At 40.0% G+C, this 21,152-nt stretch overlaps 2 protein-coding genes across 3 annotated transcripts; both read right to left on the bottom strand.

Moving 5' to 3' along the window:
- Positions 1–94: 94 nt before the first annotated feature.
- On the bottom strand, positions 95–15,930 carry LOC306871939 (gamma-butyrobetaine dioxygenase-like). Of its 2 annotated transcripts, XM_079420210.1 has the most exons (8): positions 15,809–15,927; positions 13,122–13,505; positions 12,017–12,131; positions 7,550–7,748; positions 5,050–5,155; positions 2,301–2,497; positions 1,594–1,760; positions 95–893 (listed from the first exon to the last, which is right to left on the bottom strand). In XM_079420210.1, exons 2-8 carry the CDS (start codon positions 13,476–13,478, stop codon positions 733–735), a joined length of 1,302 nt encoding a protein of 433 aa, XP_079276336.1. In that variant the 5' UTR covers positions 13,479–13,505; positions 15,809–15,927; the 3' UTR covers positions 95–732. The 2 variants fall into 2 exon arrangements, with proteins under 2 accessions (XP_079276336.1, XP_079276337.1); XM_079420211.1 differs by lacking the exon at positions 12,017–12,131 and having other exon boundaries at positions 13,112–13,505; positions 15,809–15,930.
- A 1,637-nt stretch (positions 15,931–17,567) lies between these two features.
- LOC306869072 (fin bud initiation factor-like) lies at positions 17,568–20,237 on the bottom strand. Its single transcript, XM_079415656.1, has 2 exons — positions 18,956–20,237; positions 17,568–18,718 (listed from the first exon to the last, which is right to left on the bottom strand). Exon 1 carries the CDS (start codon positions 19,842–19,844, stop codon positions 19,218–19,220), a length of 627 nt encoding a protein of 208 aa, XP_079271782.1. The 5' UTR covers positions 19,845–20,237; the 3' UTR covers positions 17,568–18,718; positions 18,956–19,217.
- Between the last annotated feature and the right edge of the window lie 915 nt (positions 20,238–21,152).

The following is a 21,152-nucleotide window of genomic DNA, read 5'->3' as shown; positions in this document are numbered from 1 at the left end:
CTACCATTAATCATGATTGGTCTTACAAGAATGTTTATGTGAAGGAGAGGGAAAAGTACTGACTGTTAAAACAATAATCCCTGTTAGACAAACGAAGGTTGGCAAAATTTTTTAGTTCTGTTGACACCATATGTGAAATACACAAAAGCTAAAAGGGAAAATTCTATACATCACAAACTAAATCTCAAACTGTGCCAGAGATGTCACTTTTGTTACAACACGGACTAACTAATGAAAACATTAGTGCTTCAGAATAAACCCATTGTATTAGTTCAAACTAGTACCATATTTTGAGCAGTTGTCCATACATATGCTAAACATTTAGTTTTAAACAAAATTTCACAATCACTTGTGATCGTCATTAACATTAACATAGTAAGACTAAACCCGAATTGTCTCTGGCAAACTGTCCCTTATACCAAAGAACAAATAATACATCAAGACAGAAAATGACTGTACTTTGTAAGTGCAAGAAAGAGCTGTAGACTCCCAAGAGACCTTCAGTAAAAGCTGCAATTATAGTATTATATTAACTACAGAAGAACAAATATCCACTTGCCAAAACTGAAATGCCCAACAGAAATATCCCTAGGCCCTGAAGCTTTCTAGAGCAAAGAGATGTTTTTAAAGTTGTCAAGAAGCAACACTAGCCCAAAACCAGAGGAAAGATTAGACATCAACTTTGCTTCCTATCATAACTGTCACTGTAGTGTGGAGGATGAAGAGAGGTGTCTAGCTATCTCCACGGACAGCTTTCCGAAGGATCCTGAGACGGGACATGACCTCATCCCAGTCCAGATATGCTCCTTCAAGATGTCTTGAGTTCTGACCTCGTGACAGGTAGCTCTTTCGGCCATGCAACAGACGCCAGTTATCGAAGGTCACCAAGTCACCTGCACAGAGATGAAATGAACAACCAGCATCAGTCCCATATTTATACATGCAATGTCATATGTGACCGTGGACCACAAAACCAGTCTTAGGTCGCTGGGGTATATTTGTAGCAATAGCCAAAAATACATTGTGTGGGTCAAAATTATCGATTTTTCTTTTATGCCAAAAATCATTAGGATATTAAGTAAAGATCATGTTCCATGAAGATATTTTGTAAATTTCCTACTAATATATTAAAACTTCCTTTTTGATTAATATGCATTGTTTGTTTTTTTTGCACCCTCAGATTCCAGATATTCAAATAGCTGTATCTCAGCCAAATATTGTGCTATCCTAACAAGCCATACATCAATGGAAAGCTTATTTATTTATTTGGAAAAATTTACCTTTCTGACTGGTTTTGTGGTCAAGGGTCACATATTTGTATATTTAGTAAGAAGGCTAGCAGCAAAGGGAAAGCTTTTGGTAATCAAAATACTTTAAATATAGGATAATTCTAGTGAACATTTTTGAAAATCCTGGCACTAGATTTAAAATGGAAAAGTTTCCAAAGCCTGAGTCTAATCCCAAATTCATAAACCTAAAACCCTTCATCTTTGCCTATTATGCAATTATGACTGTCAGCTATAATACAAATGTCAGCTATAACAACCGTAATCTGACTAGGTGAACTGTGTGGCTGTTTCTGACCACACTGACCTGGTTCCATTCTGTATGTGAACATGTTTTCAGGCCTGCTGAGCAGCTCCACAAAGGCCTTTAGAGACGAGTAGAAAGGCTGAACCTGACGCACAGGCATATCCAGCACCGAGTCTCGTGTGGCATTGTTATAGTTGATCCTCGTCACCCGACCCTCAGAGTCCACACTGCACATTACATACAAGCTTGTATTGAAAGTTACCAGGATTTATGAGAACTACTACAGTGTATTGCTGTTGTTTAGAATTGCATGGGAAAGAGCAACCACAGTACAAAACAGTACAGCTTAAGCTGGTTTGCTGGTTTTAGCTGGTCACAGCTGGTCAGCAGACTGGTTTTAGAAGGATTTTGGCCTCTTCTTTAGCTGGTCAAGCTGGTCTTACCTGGTCAGGCTGGGAAACCAGCTAAAACCACCTGCTTCCAGTTTAAACCAGCTAAGACCAGTCAACCATCTTAGGCTGGTTTTAGCTGGGGGTTTTTCAGCAGGGTTGTGTTACACTGAAGGTGGGGGGAAAAACTGATGACAAATGTATAGCCTAATAAACGCATTAATTTGTAGAAATGTTCTATAACTGACCAAGAGATGGTGCTGTTTTACATTAGTTTCGTATAGTCAGTGTTGCTGACGATGAGAACTAATCCATTGCATTAGTTATGCGTGATTATGCGAGTATGTATGCGTCTGCTGGAGCCACAGTCTGTCTTACTCTATAATGTGGTTTTTGGACTGCACACTGAAGTCACAGTAGTCAGCACCGCTGTCTGTGAAATCCACCCTGAGAGAGGAGAGGATGTTAAACGCCTCAGGATCCTCTCTACGGAGCTGCTCCGCCATGTGAAACCCATCAACCACTTCACTCTCTCCGCCCTGATCAGCCTGACGGACACAATGCAGGAACTGCACCTACAACCAGAGGAATTACAACAGCAGTCCTCTCGTGAAATTAATCATTTATTCGATTATTTATTTAGGGTGTAGTAATTCTAATTAGCTTAATCTATTAAAAAAACACACACAGTGAATGCAAGTCCCCTCATGATCTAAAGAATGCATATATTCACCTTAATGAGTAACACAGCACAGTATGGTTGGTATGTATATATATATATATGTGTGTGTGTGTGTGTGTCAGTCCTTGTCTTGTGTTTCCCCTCCTCCCGTGCCCATATTTGGCCTTCCTGTTCCTGTCCTCGTTTGTTTTCATTAGTTTAATTAGTCCCTAGCCCTGTGTTTGATTAGTCCACACCTGTTCCTTGTTTTCCTAGTGTTCTTAAACCCTGTGTTTCCCTGCCTCTGTGTCCAGTCTGACCGTCAAACCCCTCTCTTCAGTTGATGTCTCCACGGTTCCTGTGATTCCTAAGTTTGCTTCATTAAAGTCTGTGTTGAAGAGAAGTTGCTCGCCTCTGCCTTTCCCTGCTCCCAGAGGGAGCGTGACAGAAGACTGGACCTATACAACGTAACTATGGCTGAAGACAGGCTTTGGTGTCTGCGGCAGGATGGTCGGGATTTGGTAAGGTATGTTGAGGAGTTTCTTGAGCTTTCCAACGAGGTGAGCTGGATTGACGCCTCGCTCGGTGTGTGTTTTCGGTTTGGGTTGGACAAAGATGTCATCAGCTGCGATATCCCCACGTCCAGTTTTTCCCTTATCGGGCTGATAAATTATGTCCTCAATGTACATGGCATTGATTTCGAAGTCGAAGAATGTCAAACCGATCTTCGTCCAACCCGAGAACAACCCGGCCTCACCAGCTCACCGCTCGCCAGGACCCTCCACATGCCCTGCCAAATGTTCCGGCCACCCAACTCTTCCCAGCACTGCTGCTGTCCTCAGCCCAGAGCACCCCCGCAACCCCGCGCTTCAAGAGCGCCCTCCTGAGTTCCCGCTGGTTCCGTCCAGCCCTCCTGAGTTCCCGCTGGTTCCGTCCAGCCCTCCTGAGTTCCCGCTGGTTCCGTCCAGCCCTCCTGAGTTCCCGCTGGTTCCGTCCGGCTCTCCTTCGTCTCCGCTGGTTCCATCCAGCCCCGCGCCTCCCGAGCGCCCCCAAGTGTCCGCGCTTCCAGAGCGCCCCCAAGTGTCCGCGCTTCCAGAGCGCCCCCAAGTGTCCGCCCTCCCGTGCCGGCTCCACGCACGCGCCCTCCCGTGCCGGCTCCACGCACGCGCCCTCCCGTGCCGGCTCCACGCACGCGCCCTCCCGTGCCGGCTCCACGCACGCGCCCTCCCGTGCCGGCTCCACGCACGTTCCCGCTGGTTCCGTCCAGCCCTCCTGAGTTCCCGCTGGTTCCGTCCAGCCCCGCGCTGCAAGAGCGCCCCCAAGTGTCCGCGCCTCCCGAGCGCCCCCAAGTGTCCGCGCCTCCCGAGCGCCCCCAAGTGTCCGCGCCTCCCGAGCGCCCCCAAGTGTCCGCGCCTCCCGAGCGCCCCCAAGTGTCCGCGCCTCCCGAGCGCCCCCAAGTGTCCGCGCCTCCCGAGCGCCCCCCAGTGCCGGCTCCACGCACGTGCCCTCCAGTGCCGGCTCCACGCACGTGCCCTCCTGAGTTCCCGCTGGTTTCGTCCAGCCCTCCTGAGTTCCCGCTGGTTCCGTCCAGCCCCGCGCTGCAAGAGCGCCCGTCAGAGTCCGCGCTGCAAGAGCGCCCGTCAGAGTCCGCGCTGCAAGAGCGCCCGTCAGAGTCCGCGCTGCAAGAGCGCCCGTCAGAGTCCGCGCTGCAAGAGCGCCCGTCAGAGTCCGCTCCTCTGTGGCTCCCAGGGGGGAGCCTCCCCAAGAAAATTTTGGGGGGGGGTAAGAGGGTCACAGCCTGTGTGGCCGGGCCAAGGGCCAAGGCCACAGAACCCCTCAGGCCTGAAAAAAATAGGCCGTGGCCTCCCGAGTCCCCTGACCCGCCGTGGCCTCCCGAGTCCCCTGACCCGCCCTGGCCTCCCGAGTCCCCTGACCCGCCCTGGCCTCCCGAGTCCCCTGACCCGCCCTGGCCTCCCGAGTCCCCTGACCCGCCATGGCCCCTGGAACGGGCACCGCCCTGGAGGCCTCCAGAGCGCCCACCCCCCCCTCCCCATTGGATGGTGTTAGGCGTGAGGACACGCCTTCCGGAGGGGGGCGTAATGTCAGTCCTTGTCTTGTGTTTCCCCTCCTCCCGTGCCCATATTTGGCCTTCCTGTTCCTGTCCTCGTTTGTTTTCATTAGTTTAATTAGTCCCTAGCCCTGTGTTTGATTAGTCCACACCTGTTCCTTGTTTTCCTAGTGTTCTTAAACCCTGTGTTTCCCTGCCTCTGTGTCCAGTCTGACCGTCAAACCCCTCTCTTCAGTTGATGTCTCCACGGTTCCTGTGATTCCTAAGTTTGCTTCATTAAAGTCTGTGTTGAAGAGAAGTTGCTCGCCTCTGCCTTTCCCTGCTCCCAGAGGGAGCGTGACTGTGTGTGTGTGTGTGTGTGTGTGTGTGTGTGTGTGTGTGTGTGTGTGTGAACTCACTCCAGGTGGATGGTGCAGAGCAGGGTAATCTGTGTGCAGGCTCAACTCTCCAGAAGTGTAGGCAACATTGTTAGCCATGGGCTTGTCCTGCACTTGCCATGTGTGTCTGTGAAATCACAGAGGGGGGCGATGGATCAGAACAGGTGACTATGGGCTTGTAAAGTTTTACTGCATTTCTCCATTTATTTATTGTAGGAAACCACAGCAGTAAAATGTTTACTTGATTTAGTATGGTCTTGAGAGTAAATTTAAAGACTAAGGAACCTCTTCAATGAACAAAGCAGACATTTTTGTTATGGCAGTGCAAGAAATAGTGATTGTTTTTTTTTTGGTAGTGAATTCTTGAAACTACTCACTGCAAAGCAAAAATGACTACTTGTAATTACTAATTTGGTCTTTTATTTTTGAAGTAAATCTGTGTAAATTAAGCTTGTTTTCAAAAAATATATCATTATATTTATTCATATATAGATTATATAATCCATATTTGCTTTTTTATTGTTTCTTGAAGTCTTTAACAAACAATTAAAAAAAGCAAATATGGATTATATAATGTTACAGAAATCACTGTTTTCTTATCCATAACCAGCCTTTTTGATTCAGTTAAGTTCTTCAGACACTTAAAAAAAAACTTCTTTACTCTGTGCTCACAAAAAAGCAGGTTTGGTAACCTAGACTAATTTTAGATTTCTATAAAAAAATTAAAATATTTTTTTTTCTTATCAAGTTGAAAACAAAGGAAAGAGGAGTGTTTGTGGCTTTTCAAAAGGAAATGAGGCAGATTAGTGGTATCAATAAGACTACATTAGACACCAGAATCCTCCTCCTTCAGTCTGAAGATCCCTAGCCAGTGAAATCTTAATTTGGCAAATGCAGTGCTTTTTGTTCCAGTCTGGGTCAGATGAAGCTGCTTTTTGGCCCGTTTGAACGAGCTCCAGGGGCTAGTGCAGTGTTAAATCATTCAGCCTGTCACTTAACTGTTGTCAGCTGAGAGGGAGTTCACATGCATGGATTTGTGATTAGAGCCAGAAGCTCACAGTGTGTCTGTCTCTGTTCTGTCTCTTCTCTCCAGCTCCTCTATCTGTCTGTCCTAGGCTGTGGTTTCCATTCACTCATCCTTACTTATTAAAAATGTTCTCTGCATGATCTTGTGAGAGGCTTTGGTGTTTGGCAAGAAAATGAATCAGAATCTCAATGGTTTTTGACTAATAAAATGGACTCAGTGAGTCTAGAGCAATGGAACAAGTTTAACTGAGCGTAAAAGCAAAGCTCTTTCACATCATTTCCTATTCATTCAGATGCCGTCAGAGGCAGTTTTTTTTTTTCTTTGAAAACAGAACCAAAAGTAAAAGTAAACAAAATACCTAACAACATACCAATGCCAAGTATAAAGACAGGTTAAGGTCATTTATTGAAATTTATTGAAAACGCAAGTTTTGGCGTTTTGGCGTTTGAGAAACTAGCTATGTATAGTTTGGGGTCAGTAAAATTTTATTTTTTTGGAAGAAATTAATACTTTTGTTCAGCAAGAAAGCATAAAGTGAATCAAAAGTGACAGTACAGACAATAACAGAAAACATGCTTTTAAAAAATACTATTCTTTTTGAACTTCACAATATTACTGTTTTTGCTGTATTTCTGATTAAATATTGCAGCCTTGGTGAGCATAAGAGACTTTCAAAAACATTATCTAAAAATTCTTACTGACCCCAAACTTGCAACACCAAAAAAAAATCTCATGAAAAAAAATGTGGTTATAAGATGCACCTGGTCCTTTAAAATGACCTTGTATTCGTTGGCTGTTGGAGAGAATCCCCAGACCTAACAAGACGGGTGCCCTGACTACTACACATCTCCTACCACTTTTTCAGTAGGTTGAGGGACTTTTTATTTCCTTCAATTATAAACCTGTCCAGATGTAATGCATTAGGGTGGAAGATCAGACCACATTACTCATCACACCATATTTCGTTTTCCATGAATGATGGGTTTGTGCCCTTTGCAGCAAGTTATTTGTCTGTCTTTGTAGATGTTGGAGTGAGAATGGCAGTTCTGACATAAATGGTAGTTTTGCACAATTTTGGTGTAAACGCAGTTACAGATGTTCAAAATCAGTTTGACAATTTCTGAAATGGTATTTGAGAAACTTACAGTACTACCACGGAGTTTGTAAATGCAGTTTGACCAGGTTTGAAAAGTACATAATTATTTTTCATATAGTTTCCAGTGACAGACTACATATTTTAACATATATTTTGCACTACGCAAATAGGCAGTCCATCTAGAACTTATTGATCATTGGGTAAATAGTAATACTAGTTTTCAGTATGATAATGACTCCTATTACTCCACTGTTTCCAAGTCGGCAGTATTAAAATGGCAGTTTTTTTTGCTACTTCTGTTTATGTCTTTGCTCACTAAATGGTTGAATCATTATGATTATCTAAAAATAGACATTTCATTGCTTTAATTAGAGTGCTGCCAAAGCTATCGTCCATACCCGTAAAAGGTGAGGCGCAGATAGCCAATCCTCTGACTCAGTCTGGCCACCTGGCCCTGCTCTGTCGGCGCCCCCCTCAGGTAAACAATGCCAATGCGTCTAAGAGCCTCTAGCCAGGCCAGGGCAGCCTTATCATCATGTAGAACTTCCTGAAAGTCAGCTGTGGGGATCTGCAGACTTGAATCCCAATATTCACGCTCTGAAACACAGATACACATATAAATAAACATTACAATGCACAACAGATAAATATCACAGAGCAATAACACAACTTAGTGTTGCGTCATGAAGTGTAAAGAAACAGAAACCTAATTTTCAATATTTTATATTTTTTAATGATTTGATCAATTATTTGGTTTTTGTTTTTAGCAACTCATAAACCTCTTGAAGTTACACCACAAAAAAACCTAGCTCAGGAAACTCTGCATTAGAAGGTCCAGTTTTAAAATAAAAAGCAGCGGTGGCTCAGGTCTATATAATTATGACGGAATGATGTCAGCATTACTCAAAAAGTAGCTAAAATCATTTCCGAGCTAAACATGTTTCTCTCTGAACTGATTGGTCAGAACACTGTGTGAGGGCCTGCATGTTTGGAAAAGTACTGTTGGAAAACTCTGGTTCTTATGTCTACTTTCACAGACGGGGCCTCTAGAGAAGTGAGCATTTGAGAGCAAGCGTTCTGCACTTAAGTCTGTAATTCACTGCTTGGACCTCACCCCGCACCTCTTTCTCAGCTTCTCTCAATTTAGAAAACTGTTCCCACTGGAGAATTTGTCACAGTTGAGAGTCCAGAGACAAATATAGTACAGGACCAGCAAGTGAAAGAAAAGAACTCCTAACCGATTATTTCCCGATTTAAGTCATCTACACTACCATTCATTAGTCTGGGGTCAGAAAGAAAAAAAAATGAAATGAACACTTTTATTCTGTGAGGATGTATTAATTTAATTAAGAGTGACAGTAAAGACATTTATAATGCTATAAAGTGTGATTAATTGAAACTTATCCTGAAAAACACAAAAGCACAACTGTTTTTAACATTAAGGCAATTTGAGCTCCAAATCAGCATATTAGAATGATTTCTGAAGGATCGTTTGACATTGAAGACTGGAGTAATTGCCATCAATAAATTACATTTTAAAATGTATTTCAGAGGTATAGACATACCTCAACAGGATAAATAAAGTTTGTAGATTCCAGACCTCAACTATAGATAGAAGTCACAATGCCAACACAGCAGACACACATGCAGGATATCCATGGTGATGAGCACAGATATAAGAGCTGTCTCATTGTGGCTCATAACAAACATACTCATAAAAATACAAATAAAGGTAAAAGGCTTGAAATTTGAACGATGAAAGATGTTTAAGAAACCTGTTAGAAAACAGTTATTGATGCATTTCTGTTTGGCATCACTAGAGGCACTGCAATGAAACATGGCCATTTGTTTACTACTGAATGCATTTGCTGGACTCGCCAGACTACAAAAATGGTATTTTGTTGATACCAACCATAGTTAATAAAATGTGTAGTTTCAAGTTGACAAAATACATTGAAAACAAATTAGTCATGATATACACGGACATGCAGTATGAATATGCAATCATATAAACGTGCAAATCAAGTTAATGCAAACAAGACCAAAATTGACTGACACATAAGGCAAAGAAAACACCCACAATCTCACAGCAATATTGAGGTTCTGGTATGAATTTGATCAAAAAAAGAGAGGGAAAGCGAGTGAGCTGGGCACTGGTCCCAGGGTGAAGTAGTTCAGTCAGTCCAGGTCAGTAATGTTCAGCTCTTATAAGCGTGTAATGTGTAATATTCTCTGTCTCACTGACATACTAGGGTTTCCTGGCAGTGCTAATGTCGACTTCAGAGCCAGAGATTAATATCATGCTATCATTCTGTCCAGCTGCGGCTTCTGAGACACTTTAATAAAAATTGACATTATGTTTCAATGACCCTTTCAGTCTCTAAAACAGATGGAAACACGTACATTTATGCACACAAAGGCATGCCGGAAAAGAAAGGTGTCGGCTTATGTGTGCTTGAACAGTTTCCTTCAGCATTGCCTCTGTGATTTTTCCAGCTATGGTAATGTGAAGCCGTGGCTGCTGTAGCTGGCAGGCAGCTACATCCAGTCAAGCTCTGTCAACAGAGTCCCTACTGAGAGCTCAGCACAGAGCAGAGTTCACGAAGAACAGGACAGACAGAAGCTCACAACCAGAGTACAAACCACTTACAGAGATAATTTCCAAATGAGATATGGAAAATAGATTTATATGATTTGAGTAACTCAATTTGCATGTGCGCAGCATCTTATATTCAGTTAATGTCCCAGGCGCTTCTCAAGAAAATGAAGTAAGACACCTCTTTTGAGTCAAGCCATTAGTTTTCCATAAGCCATTTGGAAAAATAAGGTTTTAAAAGTACCCCTTCAACTGTTATTTAAGTAATCTTAATCTTTGGCCTGTGCCAGTGAGGTCTTTTTCAGTGTGGGAAGAGTGAACTGTTTTTCATCTAATGCAGCAATGTGACTGTTTTGCTGTTTTTGAACTTAGACAGGAACAATGTGGTCTTGGTGCTCTGAAGGATCATGATGTCATTGTACGCATGATGTCAGCTGAACCAGGACATGGTGTGACCGCAGTAAAGCACACTTGTGCCCTCTTGTAAATGAGACACTACAGCCACACTAGAAAAACTCCTTTAAGTGAATCAGTTCACTGGGTCATAAAAATCCTAGTGTGAGATATACCTAGTGTGACCTAATTCAACCTAACTACCTGTTCGCTCAAACGTCATAATATATACTGTATATGTTAAGCAAAAGAGACATGACAATCATTTCAATTTAAAATAACTTTCTATTGTAATCTTACTGTATATTTTAAAATGCTTTTTATTTTTGGGATAAAAAAGCTGAATTCAGCCAACACTCCAGCCAGTGGCGCATGATCCTTTAGAAACCTCACATTTCTTATTCTAATCAATGCTAAAACAGTTCTGTTGCTTTCAACAGTTCAACAGAAAAGCACTTATGTAAAATAAAAATGTCCTCTAAGATTATAAATGTCTTTACTGTCATTTTTGATCAAGGATCAATGCATCCTTATCTTTTAAAAACGTTTAAATTGCAATACTTCTACACAGCAATTTTGCTTCACCTCTAAAGAAATACCACAAAAATAAGCCACTTGCACTGCATTATATAAAACTTGGAGTTAAAAATGGACACAAAACGGTCCTTCTCATTTGTAGAGAGATTGAGTAACACCATGAAGGTCACGTCAGTTGTCTACAAATGGTGCTAACCTGCCAGGAAATGGCAAATGTCATATTACTGCCCAAGACAGACGTGTTATAGCAAGGTGAGAGCTTTACAGGCCTCTTTCAAGCAGCTTGAAGACAGTTTATATGGGAGGTCTTAAAACAAGGGGCAGAACTGTCAAATTATGTGCCAGTTAAGGAGCTTTGTTAAACACATGCAAGCTTTGTGTGTTTTACACCTCAGCTAGAAACAGACACTTGTGATGTGTAGTCGCTTTAAACCGTGGAAATTTATTGGTTGTCTTTCACTGATTTAAGGGGCACAAGGGGATGCCTTTTGTGCCTTTAAGCAAAGCAACAGCATAATTTCCTAAACTTCAAAGAGAAAATCACAAAGTTAAAAACAACAGTAAACTAAAGAACATTTGTGGCTAACAAAATCTCTTACAAAGCCCCAGTGACGTACATTAATTTTGAAAACTTAATATTAAAATCTCAGGACACACAAATATGCGCAGGATGCTTGTTCTGGGAGACATATTGTTCAGTCTGCTCCAACCACAGCATCCCGCAAGAGTGGTGTAAGCACAACAGCTCACTCTTCTCAAATCTCCTTAAATCTCTATTCCATGTGGCAGGAAGTGGAAAAAGTCTTTCCATTCAGGGGCGATTCTGGGGAGAAGTGCCTGCACTACAAATGTAACTGCTGTCCAGACCACACATTAATTCAACTATTACGCAAATGTTAGCCAACATGAGTGCATTTCAACTATACATGAAGCTGTCCTAAAAATTGTCTCAAACAAAAACCAAAACCCATCCGGTCTTTTTATTAAAAAAAAATTAAACTGAAAGAATCGGGCAAATTTATTATTTCAATTCAAAGTGTGCCTTAATAGGGACAGTGTTATAGAAGGATATCAACAAATATAAGGCCAGATTCACCCCATACACTCAAGCAGCACATCGAGAGAATAATGACAGCAGCAGGCTGTGTTTTGGCTGCGTAACTGAACTGCAGCTTTATACAGTACAGAAAATAAAATCTCCAGGTTGCTATATAAAATACATTCTTTTATAATAGCCATATAAATCATAGAAAGATTAGAGATGTATATAGCTAAAAAAAATGACATGGCTAACACAAATATTATGGAAATGAAGACTAACAGCTCACAATTAACTCACCATTAAGAAAGAGCACCTCTTGCAGAGCCTGTCTTGCCTCAGAGGAAAAACACCGTTTCTTCAGCCAATCAGGATCAAACTCACTACTGTGCTGATCAGGCCAAGTAATGGACACCTACAATGAGTTTCAGAAAAACGGGTTTAAGGACTATTAGACAATGACTTGGTGTAAAAAGACCAGGGGTGCGTTTCCCAAACCATCGTTAACTAACTTCCACTGAACCCTATTCGTAACGACAGCACTTGCGACCATAGTTGCTTTTGGGAAATATCTGTTCACTAGCATAGTACTGCATGCTGGAGCCCCTACCAAACTTCCTAAATGTCTTAACCAGCAATAGTACAGCAGATATACAGTGTTTAGGTGCAGTCACAATAGCAAAAAAAAGGTCCACTGACCATTATCCTTATTTTAGCAATGTGTGAAGCACAGCTCACACAGAAATCAGTTTCAAGCAGCTTTCTGTTGGTCAACGCAGTGAATTTGTGTGATGTGAAATTTGCATGGAGAAATCTTTCACCCTCACAAGAAAACCCTGCTCATATAGATTCAAAATTTTGCCAAACAACAGTAAATGTGTCCGGCAGCTTTAGTTTCAGGATCTTTTAATACAGAGTCAGGTTTAAAGGAATAGTTCATCCAAAAATTCTAATCTAAACAATCTGAATCCACAATGCATTTAAAGTGGCAGATGACAAAACAGCAGCACGCTCTTACAATAAAAAAACGTTACTGTGTGTTGGTGTGGACGATAATAAAATATAGTTATATTTTATAGTTATTATTCTTGGTGTGAACAGGTCTGTTCTTTGCCATACAATAAAAATTAATGGGGCCATCAAAAATGACAAAAAAAAGCACCACAGTGGATGGGAATAAAGTGAATAAACCTGGAATACAGCATAATGGAATATTTATGGAAAGCAACAGCTCCCCTTCCACTTTTATAGTACCGAAAAGAGCAGCATGGACATTCTGCAAAACATCTTCTTTTGTGTTTCACTAAAGAAAGTCATATCCATTTGGAATGACATGATAATGCATAAATGACAGATTTCTATTTAGCATGAACTATCCCTTTAAGCTTTGCTTACCAAGACCAACCTTATTGTCCATCAGCTGTACTTGGTCCATTCCGGTGTGCACGTCCAGATTTGAGAACAGCAGGCAGCGTGCTTGTGCTGACTGCAGCGTGCAGTGAGGACACTGGCAGTTATCCCTTAACCAGGTGAATGGATAAAAACTACAACTCCCATCATCCCAATCAATCTGCAGTAGTCTCTCCTGGTCCAGTGCCCGGGCCTGCCTTACTCCTGGACTCCCCCCAGTGAAGGGCAGAGGAGCCGCCGCCAGTGTCTGATTCCCAATATGAGGTGTCTTGACCAGTTGAGGATGACTGCTTGCCCCCTTCAGTGCCTGGAAAGCACCTCTGGACATCCAGCGAGTAAGATAGGATAGCATGCTGATTTGTGAGTAGCTGCTGGTAGTCTGAGGACACAGAAAGTAAGAGGTTATTGCGTTCATATAACAGCCACACCTCTTCATATCACCTTTTACCCAGTAATTAGATGAGTAACCGCAGTGAAATGTGCTGCTGTAAACGGTGCATATGACTGACGTGAGCAGCACACAGGTGTCAAGTTAACATAGTACAGCAAACTGCTATCACACAACTCCATTTTTCCAATTTTTCAGTCTTTAGTAATGTAACATTTTGTGACAGATATTTTTTTTAATAAATAACTATTGATAACCATAAAACTGAACTGTTATGTGTTATATTTTCAGTTAATAAATCACTGAATACCTGTAAAAGTAACCTTTTGACATAATAAAGAGTTCCAAGAGTTTAGGGTTGGTCCGATTTTGCTCACCATGGCTGCATTTATTTGATCAAAATATAGTAAAAACAGGAATATTGTGAAATATTACCACAATTAAAAACAACTGTTTTTTATTTCAATATATTTAAAAATGTAATTTATTCCTGTGATGGTAAATCTGAATTTTCAGCAGCCATTACTGCAGTCACATGATCCTTCAGAAACCATTCTTTCTAATATGCTGATTTAGTGATCAAGTTACTTCTTCTTTATATAAATGTTGTAATCATTTGTGCTACTTAATATTTTTGTGGAAATCATGATACATCTTTTTTAGGATTTCTTTGATTAATAAAAAATATATAATATAAATCTTTTGTGAAATGTACTTTGCTGTCACTTGATTAATTTAATGCATCCTTGCCGAATAAATGTATTAATTTCTTCAAAAAATAAAAAAATAAAAATCTTAGTGACTCCAAACTTTTGAACGGTAGTGTATTACAACCATAAATTAAAATTTCTAAGTGTGTGTTCTCTTCATATTAGGCTTGTTCCAAACTAAATCAGAAGCTAATCTAGAGGTTTTTTATTGTTATTATTTTATTTTGCTCTTCTACAGAAGGCAGGTCACTGATTTGTTGACTGTCAAAGTTTGTCTGACAGCCCAAAAGATGAGATAACTCGACAAATGATTAATGCAATGACGTCAACCAGAACTGAATTATCTGAATGACTGTAAGGGTGCATGACTGACAACACTTATACAAACAGTTTTACATCATAGTAACCAAGATAAAAGCTAATCTGGGGCTAAGGTGACCTTATGACTTTAGCACTGCCATACTAATCAAACTGTGACTTAACGAACTCTGTGGTTCAATTCTACTCGCACTAGTAGGGAAAATTTTGAATTTGAGTTTCACACCTCATGCGTACAGTAATCTTAATGCAGTCTTTGTGTTGTATCTCTTAACCTAAACAATAAAACATGAACAGTTTGTTTATTACAATTCCAAATAGGCTACACCGCAAAACCCAAATTGATATGAATCAGTATCCACTGCTCAAAGTCTCATGATCATCATAATAACAATATTGATAATGTCATAAATTGTTTTTAGTACATTTGGTACGTCAACTATCAGTGTTATTGATCCATTAATCCCAGTTATTTTATTCTGTTGACAGCCATATTTCTTGTGAGAAGTATATACTATACTATCTAACATTATTGTATTATTCTAATAATTTCTAGAATACACTGTCAGCTTCATACAAAGATAGACTTTTTTGGCTTTACTATACCAATTATTCATTTTTGCAAACAACATGTTATCTTTATAATATAACGCTAACTATTTTTCTCACACATTACAAACAGGGCTTAATACTTGAAAATATATACTTTGTCTATCAGGATATAATCCCTGTACCCTAAACAGACCTTTGAGCATTGGTTATGTAATGTGCAAACACCTCAGCTCATGTGTCTCAGGGAACACGGAAGTAGGTGAAAGGTCACCACTTCATTCCCCCTGCAAACAAACACATTACCGCCTCCGGCGATAAGACAGCACGTACACACACACACACACACACACTGCAGCTGACATGAAATATGAACCAATTCAGCTACAACATTTATTGTTTTTATTTTGACTTGATAGCTAAATATGCATATGCCTTGTTGTTTCCGGGTATTTTTAGCACTCGCCCTCTTTGTACTGCGCTTTAGTAAATGATCTATGGAGCAGCTGACTGATTAAAGGAGGTCTACGCTAGAGGTTTCCATTCATAAAATATTACATGAGGGAATCACGAGTATGAAGCTTACAACAAACACAACAACACCAAGCTATCACGCGAATGTCCCGTTTACTAAATGCAGCCCAGCCACTGAATTTCTTTTTCGTTATGTACATGTGATGAGAAATGAGGAAAGTAGAAACGGCATGTGGTACTTACCGTGAAGCCGTGGGTAAGGTAGGCTCGGTTATTTCAGCCTTATATAGCGCTGAGAAGCGTTTGAACTCACAGTGCTGGAAGTGGGTGAAGGGTCAGATGCACTGTAGCGCTGCTTGCTGCCACACACACACACACATGTTGGTTTTTGTGGTTTATGGGGACTCTCCATAGGCGTAATGGTTTTTATACTGAACAAACTGTGTGTGCTATTGCCCTACACCAACCCTACACCTAAACTTAGCCCTCACAGGAGACTTTCTGCACTTTTAGATTTCCAAAAAAACACCATTTAGTATGTTTTTAAGCCTTTTCAATTACGGGGACATAGGCAGTGTCCTCATAAACCACCTTCATATTGTAATACCTCTGTCATACCCATGTCATTATACAAATTTTTGTCCTCATAAACCACATAAACATGCACACACACACACACACACACACACACAGTAATCATCTTGATGTGTGCGCCACTGACAAAATTACTTCTGTTTCAGGCTTGTTTTTGTAACTACATTTTATTGCAGTTGCTATGTGGACATACTACACTGTTTCCAAGGCCTACCATACTGCATTCGATTTAAATATATAGGATTTATTAATTACATAATAATTAAAATAATTATATACAGTACAGTATGAAGTCCATGACAGACAGACAGACAGACAGACAGACAGACAGACAGATAGACAGACAGATAGATAGATAGATAGATAGATAGATAGATAGATAGATAGATAGATAGATAGATAGATAGATAGATAGATAGATAGATAGATAGATAGATAGATAGATTACATAATAATGCCAATATTTAGGTCACAGATAGACATGTCCATGATGATTGTGATTATCAGGTTAGCACATCACTGACTGCCAAATACAGCAAGTACCAAATAAAACACAGTCTAGAGTGTATTTATAAATAACTAGTATTTTTATGTTCAGAATTTATTAACTTATTGTTTAATAAAATATTTGTTAAAATAATATTTAGTTTTGGGTTTCCCCTTATCAATTTAAAATTATCTCTCTCTCTCTCTCTCTCTCTCTCTCTCTCTCACACACACACACACACACACACACAAATTAAGAGATCACCCTCTACCGCGACAGTTACACTGGCTGTCTTGTAATGCATGTTTATGAGGAAGACTCCCACTAGGGAGGTTGGTGTCCTGCAACAGCTGTTGCAGTGTTTTAACATGAAACAACGTGACACCTGCATATGCTTAGAGTAACTATCATATTGCTCTAATAACTGCATACATACCTTAATAGCTCTGCATCAACGTGTATGACTTTAATTCATAATATGTCATCTCAATATAATTTTTTTAATAGACAAATGGTAAATTCAAAGTTTTGAGGCCTCTGAATAGTTTTGGAAAGCTTTAAAATAAACTAAAAAACACCATAAATGTATCATATGATCCAGACAACGTGTACTAATTTAAATACATATTTGTGAAACAATCCAAAATACATAATTCATTGACAATCTTCCCTCTCAGTGAGCTGTTATCATCGAGTTGATCTCAGGATCCAGGTCAGTCCAGTTTGTGAATGAATCAATTAGTGAATCAGAGCAACCAACTCAAAGGACAATTTGTTAATGATTTGTTCATAGATATTATGAGAGAAGTCATACAGCTTTTTTGAACAACATAAGCCTGAGTTAAGGATGAATGAGTTTACATTTTTCGGTCAGTTATCTTTTCTGGAATGTTTTAGAACAGTTCTTGCACTCACACAGATACTATCTTGAAGATTTTTATTACAAAAAGGAATATACACAACATATACTGTATCTCAGGAATGGAACTACACAAGCTAGAACGCTTCAAGTCCAATAATCCTGCCTGCAGTCATCTTGGTTTGTCTGGAATATGTCATCCCAGATTATCCTTTTCCCATTACTTCTCAGAGGATTACAAGAATACTTAATGCAGCACATACAGTTTCATAAAATGAATACAGTTATGCTTTTTCATAAATATAAACACTCACAGTTTAATATTTTAAAAGCTCACAATAATATATATAGATTTGGGCTCACAAAACGTAATTACATGTACAAAGAAGAGCAAATGTGTTTTTATTCCTCCAACTGTATCATAGAATATAATAATAATAACAAATTATGTTTTTAATATGTTCATGCCAGTATCTTTGGGAGGATTGTCAGACTGAATGCTTAAAAACTATTCCAAGTACATGCTCTTATATAAACTAAATATTAATATGACAGCTAACATTTGTACAATGAAAACTATATTCCTTCTGTTTAACCAACATGAATTTTCTCTGAAACATTCAAGTAATGCCAATGCAAATGAAAAAATGCAAATACACCCTATATCATTATCTGAGAAACTCAACACTGACACTAACTCAGTGTTTTGTATGTCTCCTCTGAGAGGTAAAGCCTCTATATTGGTTAGACTGAAATTCCAGTTGTATTATCATCTGCAAATGTCATTATAATGACTACAACTTAAAGGCAGTATTGCCAAGTTTAAAGCATTTAATGGCTGTCCATCATGTATGATTGCCGCTATTAAGTGAATACTGGCTTTCATTTATTGCACAGAATAGCTGCATCACTTTTGCCAAGTTACAGAGAAAAAAAGCAATTATTCCTTCAAAATAAAAAGTATATTGTTATGTTATGAGTACTTATTTTAGTAAGCAATCCAATAGATATTATTACATTTTACATCTAATAGGTTATTAATTATTTTCTGGCACTCGCTATGGTGATAGTGAAAAGAAACAATTCCAGTGAATTCTGTAGGGATCTGTGGTTCAGACATTAACAATTCACTTCTGAATAGTATGTGTTCCAATTTTTTTCATAGTAACTATTAACTATTTACTCTAGTTCTTATAACTATTCAAATGTGACCCTGGACCACAAAACCAGTCATAAGTAGCACGGGTGTTTTTGCAGCAATAGCCAACAATACATTGTATGGGTCCAAATTATTTTCTTTTTTCAGCTTTCAGATAATGTATACATATCAATTTCCAAAAATTGACCCTTATGACTGGTTTTGTGGTCCAGGGTCACAAATGTATAGGCTATATTTCAGCTTCGTAGTACTAACTGAATAGCCTACATACAAACTACATATTTATTAGACCAGTGTGTGTTCTGTTATAGTGTGATAATAACAGCTAGGATCGATCCTAATGTCTCATAGAAATGAATCTGAACCGAGTAATTAGGCTACGTGCAGTTTACAGGATAACTGGGACAATTTTATTGGGAAAATTAAAACAAGTAGCCTACGAAGTAAATTAGCTACTAGCCTACTTAATTTGAAGGAATAATGTTAAAATGCCTTGCCATAGAGTCAGACTGAGATTTGCTTGGGTAGGCTCCAGAAGGCAGACAGCAGTCCTCTACACCTTCATGTACTCGTTCTTCAGACGGCTCAACCGGGTCCCGTGACTCCGGATGATGAGGGACAGCAGCTCGTGCTTGTCCCTCAGTCCCAGCGAGATGTCCACAGTCTCCTTCAAGACGTCGCGCGTGTGCACGATCATGTTGAGGAAGTCGTCGCTGATCTTGTGATCCTCTTTCAGCTCGTTTTCCTGGCTCTGTTTGAATTTCACCTCCAGCTCCAGAAGAGACTTCTCGGAGTTAGAAAACGCCTCGCTGATCTGGGTCGTCTCCCGTCTCAGGTATTTCCCATAGCTGTCCTCTCCTTCCAGGTCGAAGGAGATGCTCTTGCCGATGCCCTCCAGCACCCTCGCCGCGTCCTCGATGTGCCGCTTCATGATGATAAAATCGTCCCGGATCACCGAGTCCTGGTCCTCGTCCAGGGTGCATTTGCGATTGTCGGTCATTTTGAACAGCATTTGACATTTCTCGGGATCGTCGTTATCTTCGTAGTTGCCATCCGGCACGAAATAATGATGAAAGGTGCCGTTGGACATCTCTGGTTGCAGGGGTCCCGAAAAGAAAGCCTCTCCGACACGCAATGAGAGCAGACCGGCTATCAGTAGGAACAGAGGGGAAGCCATCATAGCCACCTCTGCCTTATCACAGTCAACAGTACCTTCGGCTCTGCAGTTCAAACTTTAGACAAGCCCTCCTGCTCCAGCCCCACGCATGTCCAGAGCGTCAAATGCCGAGCATTCCCGACGCAGAAACAGCTAAATCGCACAGAATCGTCCGCAGTTTGATATTGCAATTTTCCTGTCCGCTTCCCTGCCTGTGTTTTTGGCTAAATCAACAGGCGTGAGCCACACAGACCCTCGCCGTGTTCTTCCTTGTGTCTGTTTGAACATCTGGACTGTTCAGACTCTGTGCTAGGTTTAGATAATAATACCCCCGGTCATACTCTCAAATTACAAGCCCGTCACTCCTTCACTTTTAAGGCAGCACACATTACAGGGCTTGTCATTAAAAGACCTGGTCTCCTGAAAGCTTCTGTCTATCTGTCTTGGCTGGATGTTAGACTAAACTAAATCAAAATCAAAGAGGTGCCAAAATTACTGTGATGAGATCATTGCACTTATTTAGAACACTTTAAATTTAATTTTAAACTTAATTTATAATTAAATTAAATTTATCTAACCCTAACTCAAGAAAATCTTTTAAAAATGACAGTAGATGATTGTGGGGTGATATAATGTTATACAATATTAAATAAAGACAAATAAATGATACTTGTTATTTAAACAATGAGTAAATAATTTTATATATTGTGGAGAATTTACATTTTTGTATGTAGGCTGCTCTATTTTTATTAAAAACAACTGCTTTAGAAGTACTATTCATTGTAGGGTAAAGGCAGAAACAGGAGAAAAAATAAAGTGCAACACTGCCACAAAAATGCTGAAAAATTTATAGATGGAAATCTAATCCTTTTCACTGCAAACAAAAAATAAAAAAAATCAATCCAATACATTACTAAAAACACACTTGCTCAGTTGAAATCTGCATAACCAATAAGACTGTGAAATTATCGAGAATAACAATTATTATTGTGAAAAATGGATATGGATATAAATACACACATTATTGTATTACATTACAGTGTGCATTTATCATTCACTTCCCAGGAGTTTCTATAAATGTTTATATCTTTATATTTTTCTCTCTTTTGCAATGACAAATGCTTGTCTCAGTTTAATACTAAAAATATAAACAGCAATGTGTCATAAACTTATATGTAAGCGCTGAAAGCCAAGAATGTGAGCACCCTCATTTGAGACAATAGCAGACACTGCAGATGGCCACCCTGCATGCTTCCCTCTTCAATTAGTCTAGGTCTAGGAGGTGTGTCTGACAGGCCTCTGAAAAGAGGGAGCTCTCTTTATACAGGAGGT

Source organism: Barbus barbus (genome assembly GCF_936440315.1).
Source record: "Barbus barbus genome assembly, chromosome: 1".
NCBI classification, from domain to species: domain Eukaryota; kingdom Metazoa; phylum Chordata; class Actinopteri; order Cypriniformes; family Cyprinidae; genus Barbus; species Barbus barbus.
This window is presented reverse-complemented; position numbering and strand designations above follow the sequence as displayed.

What these genes read in the sequence shown, in the direction of transcription:
- LOC306871939 (XM_079420210.1), bottom strand. Translation starts at nt 13,478, where the DNA reads ATGCTATCCTATCTTACTCGCTGGATGTCCAGAGGTGCTTTCCAGGCA. An exon ending in TCCAAAAACCACATTATAGA is followed by an intron (nt 1,761 to 2,300) that starts GTAAGACAGACT and finishes TGTAATGTGCAG; the next exon opens with TGTGGACTCTGAGGGTCGGG. An exon ending in CACATACAGAATGGAACCAG is followed by an intron (nt 894 to 1,593) that starts GTCAGTGTGGTC and finishes ATCTCTGTGCAG; the next exon opens with GTGACTTGGTGACCTTCGAT.
- LOC306869072 (XM_079415656.1), bottom strand. Translation starts at nt 19,844, where the DNA reads ATGATGGCTTCCCCTCTGTTCCTACTGATAGCCGGTCTGCTCTCATTG.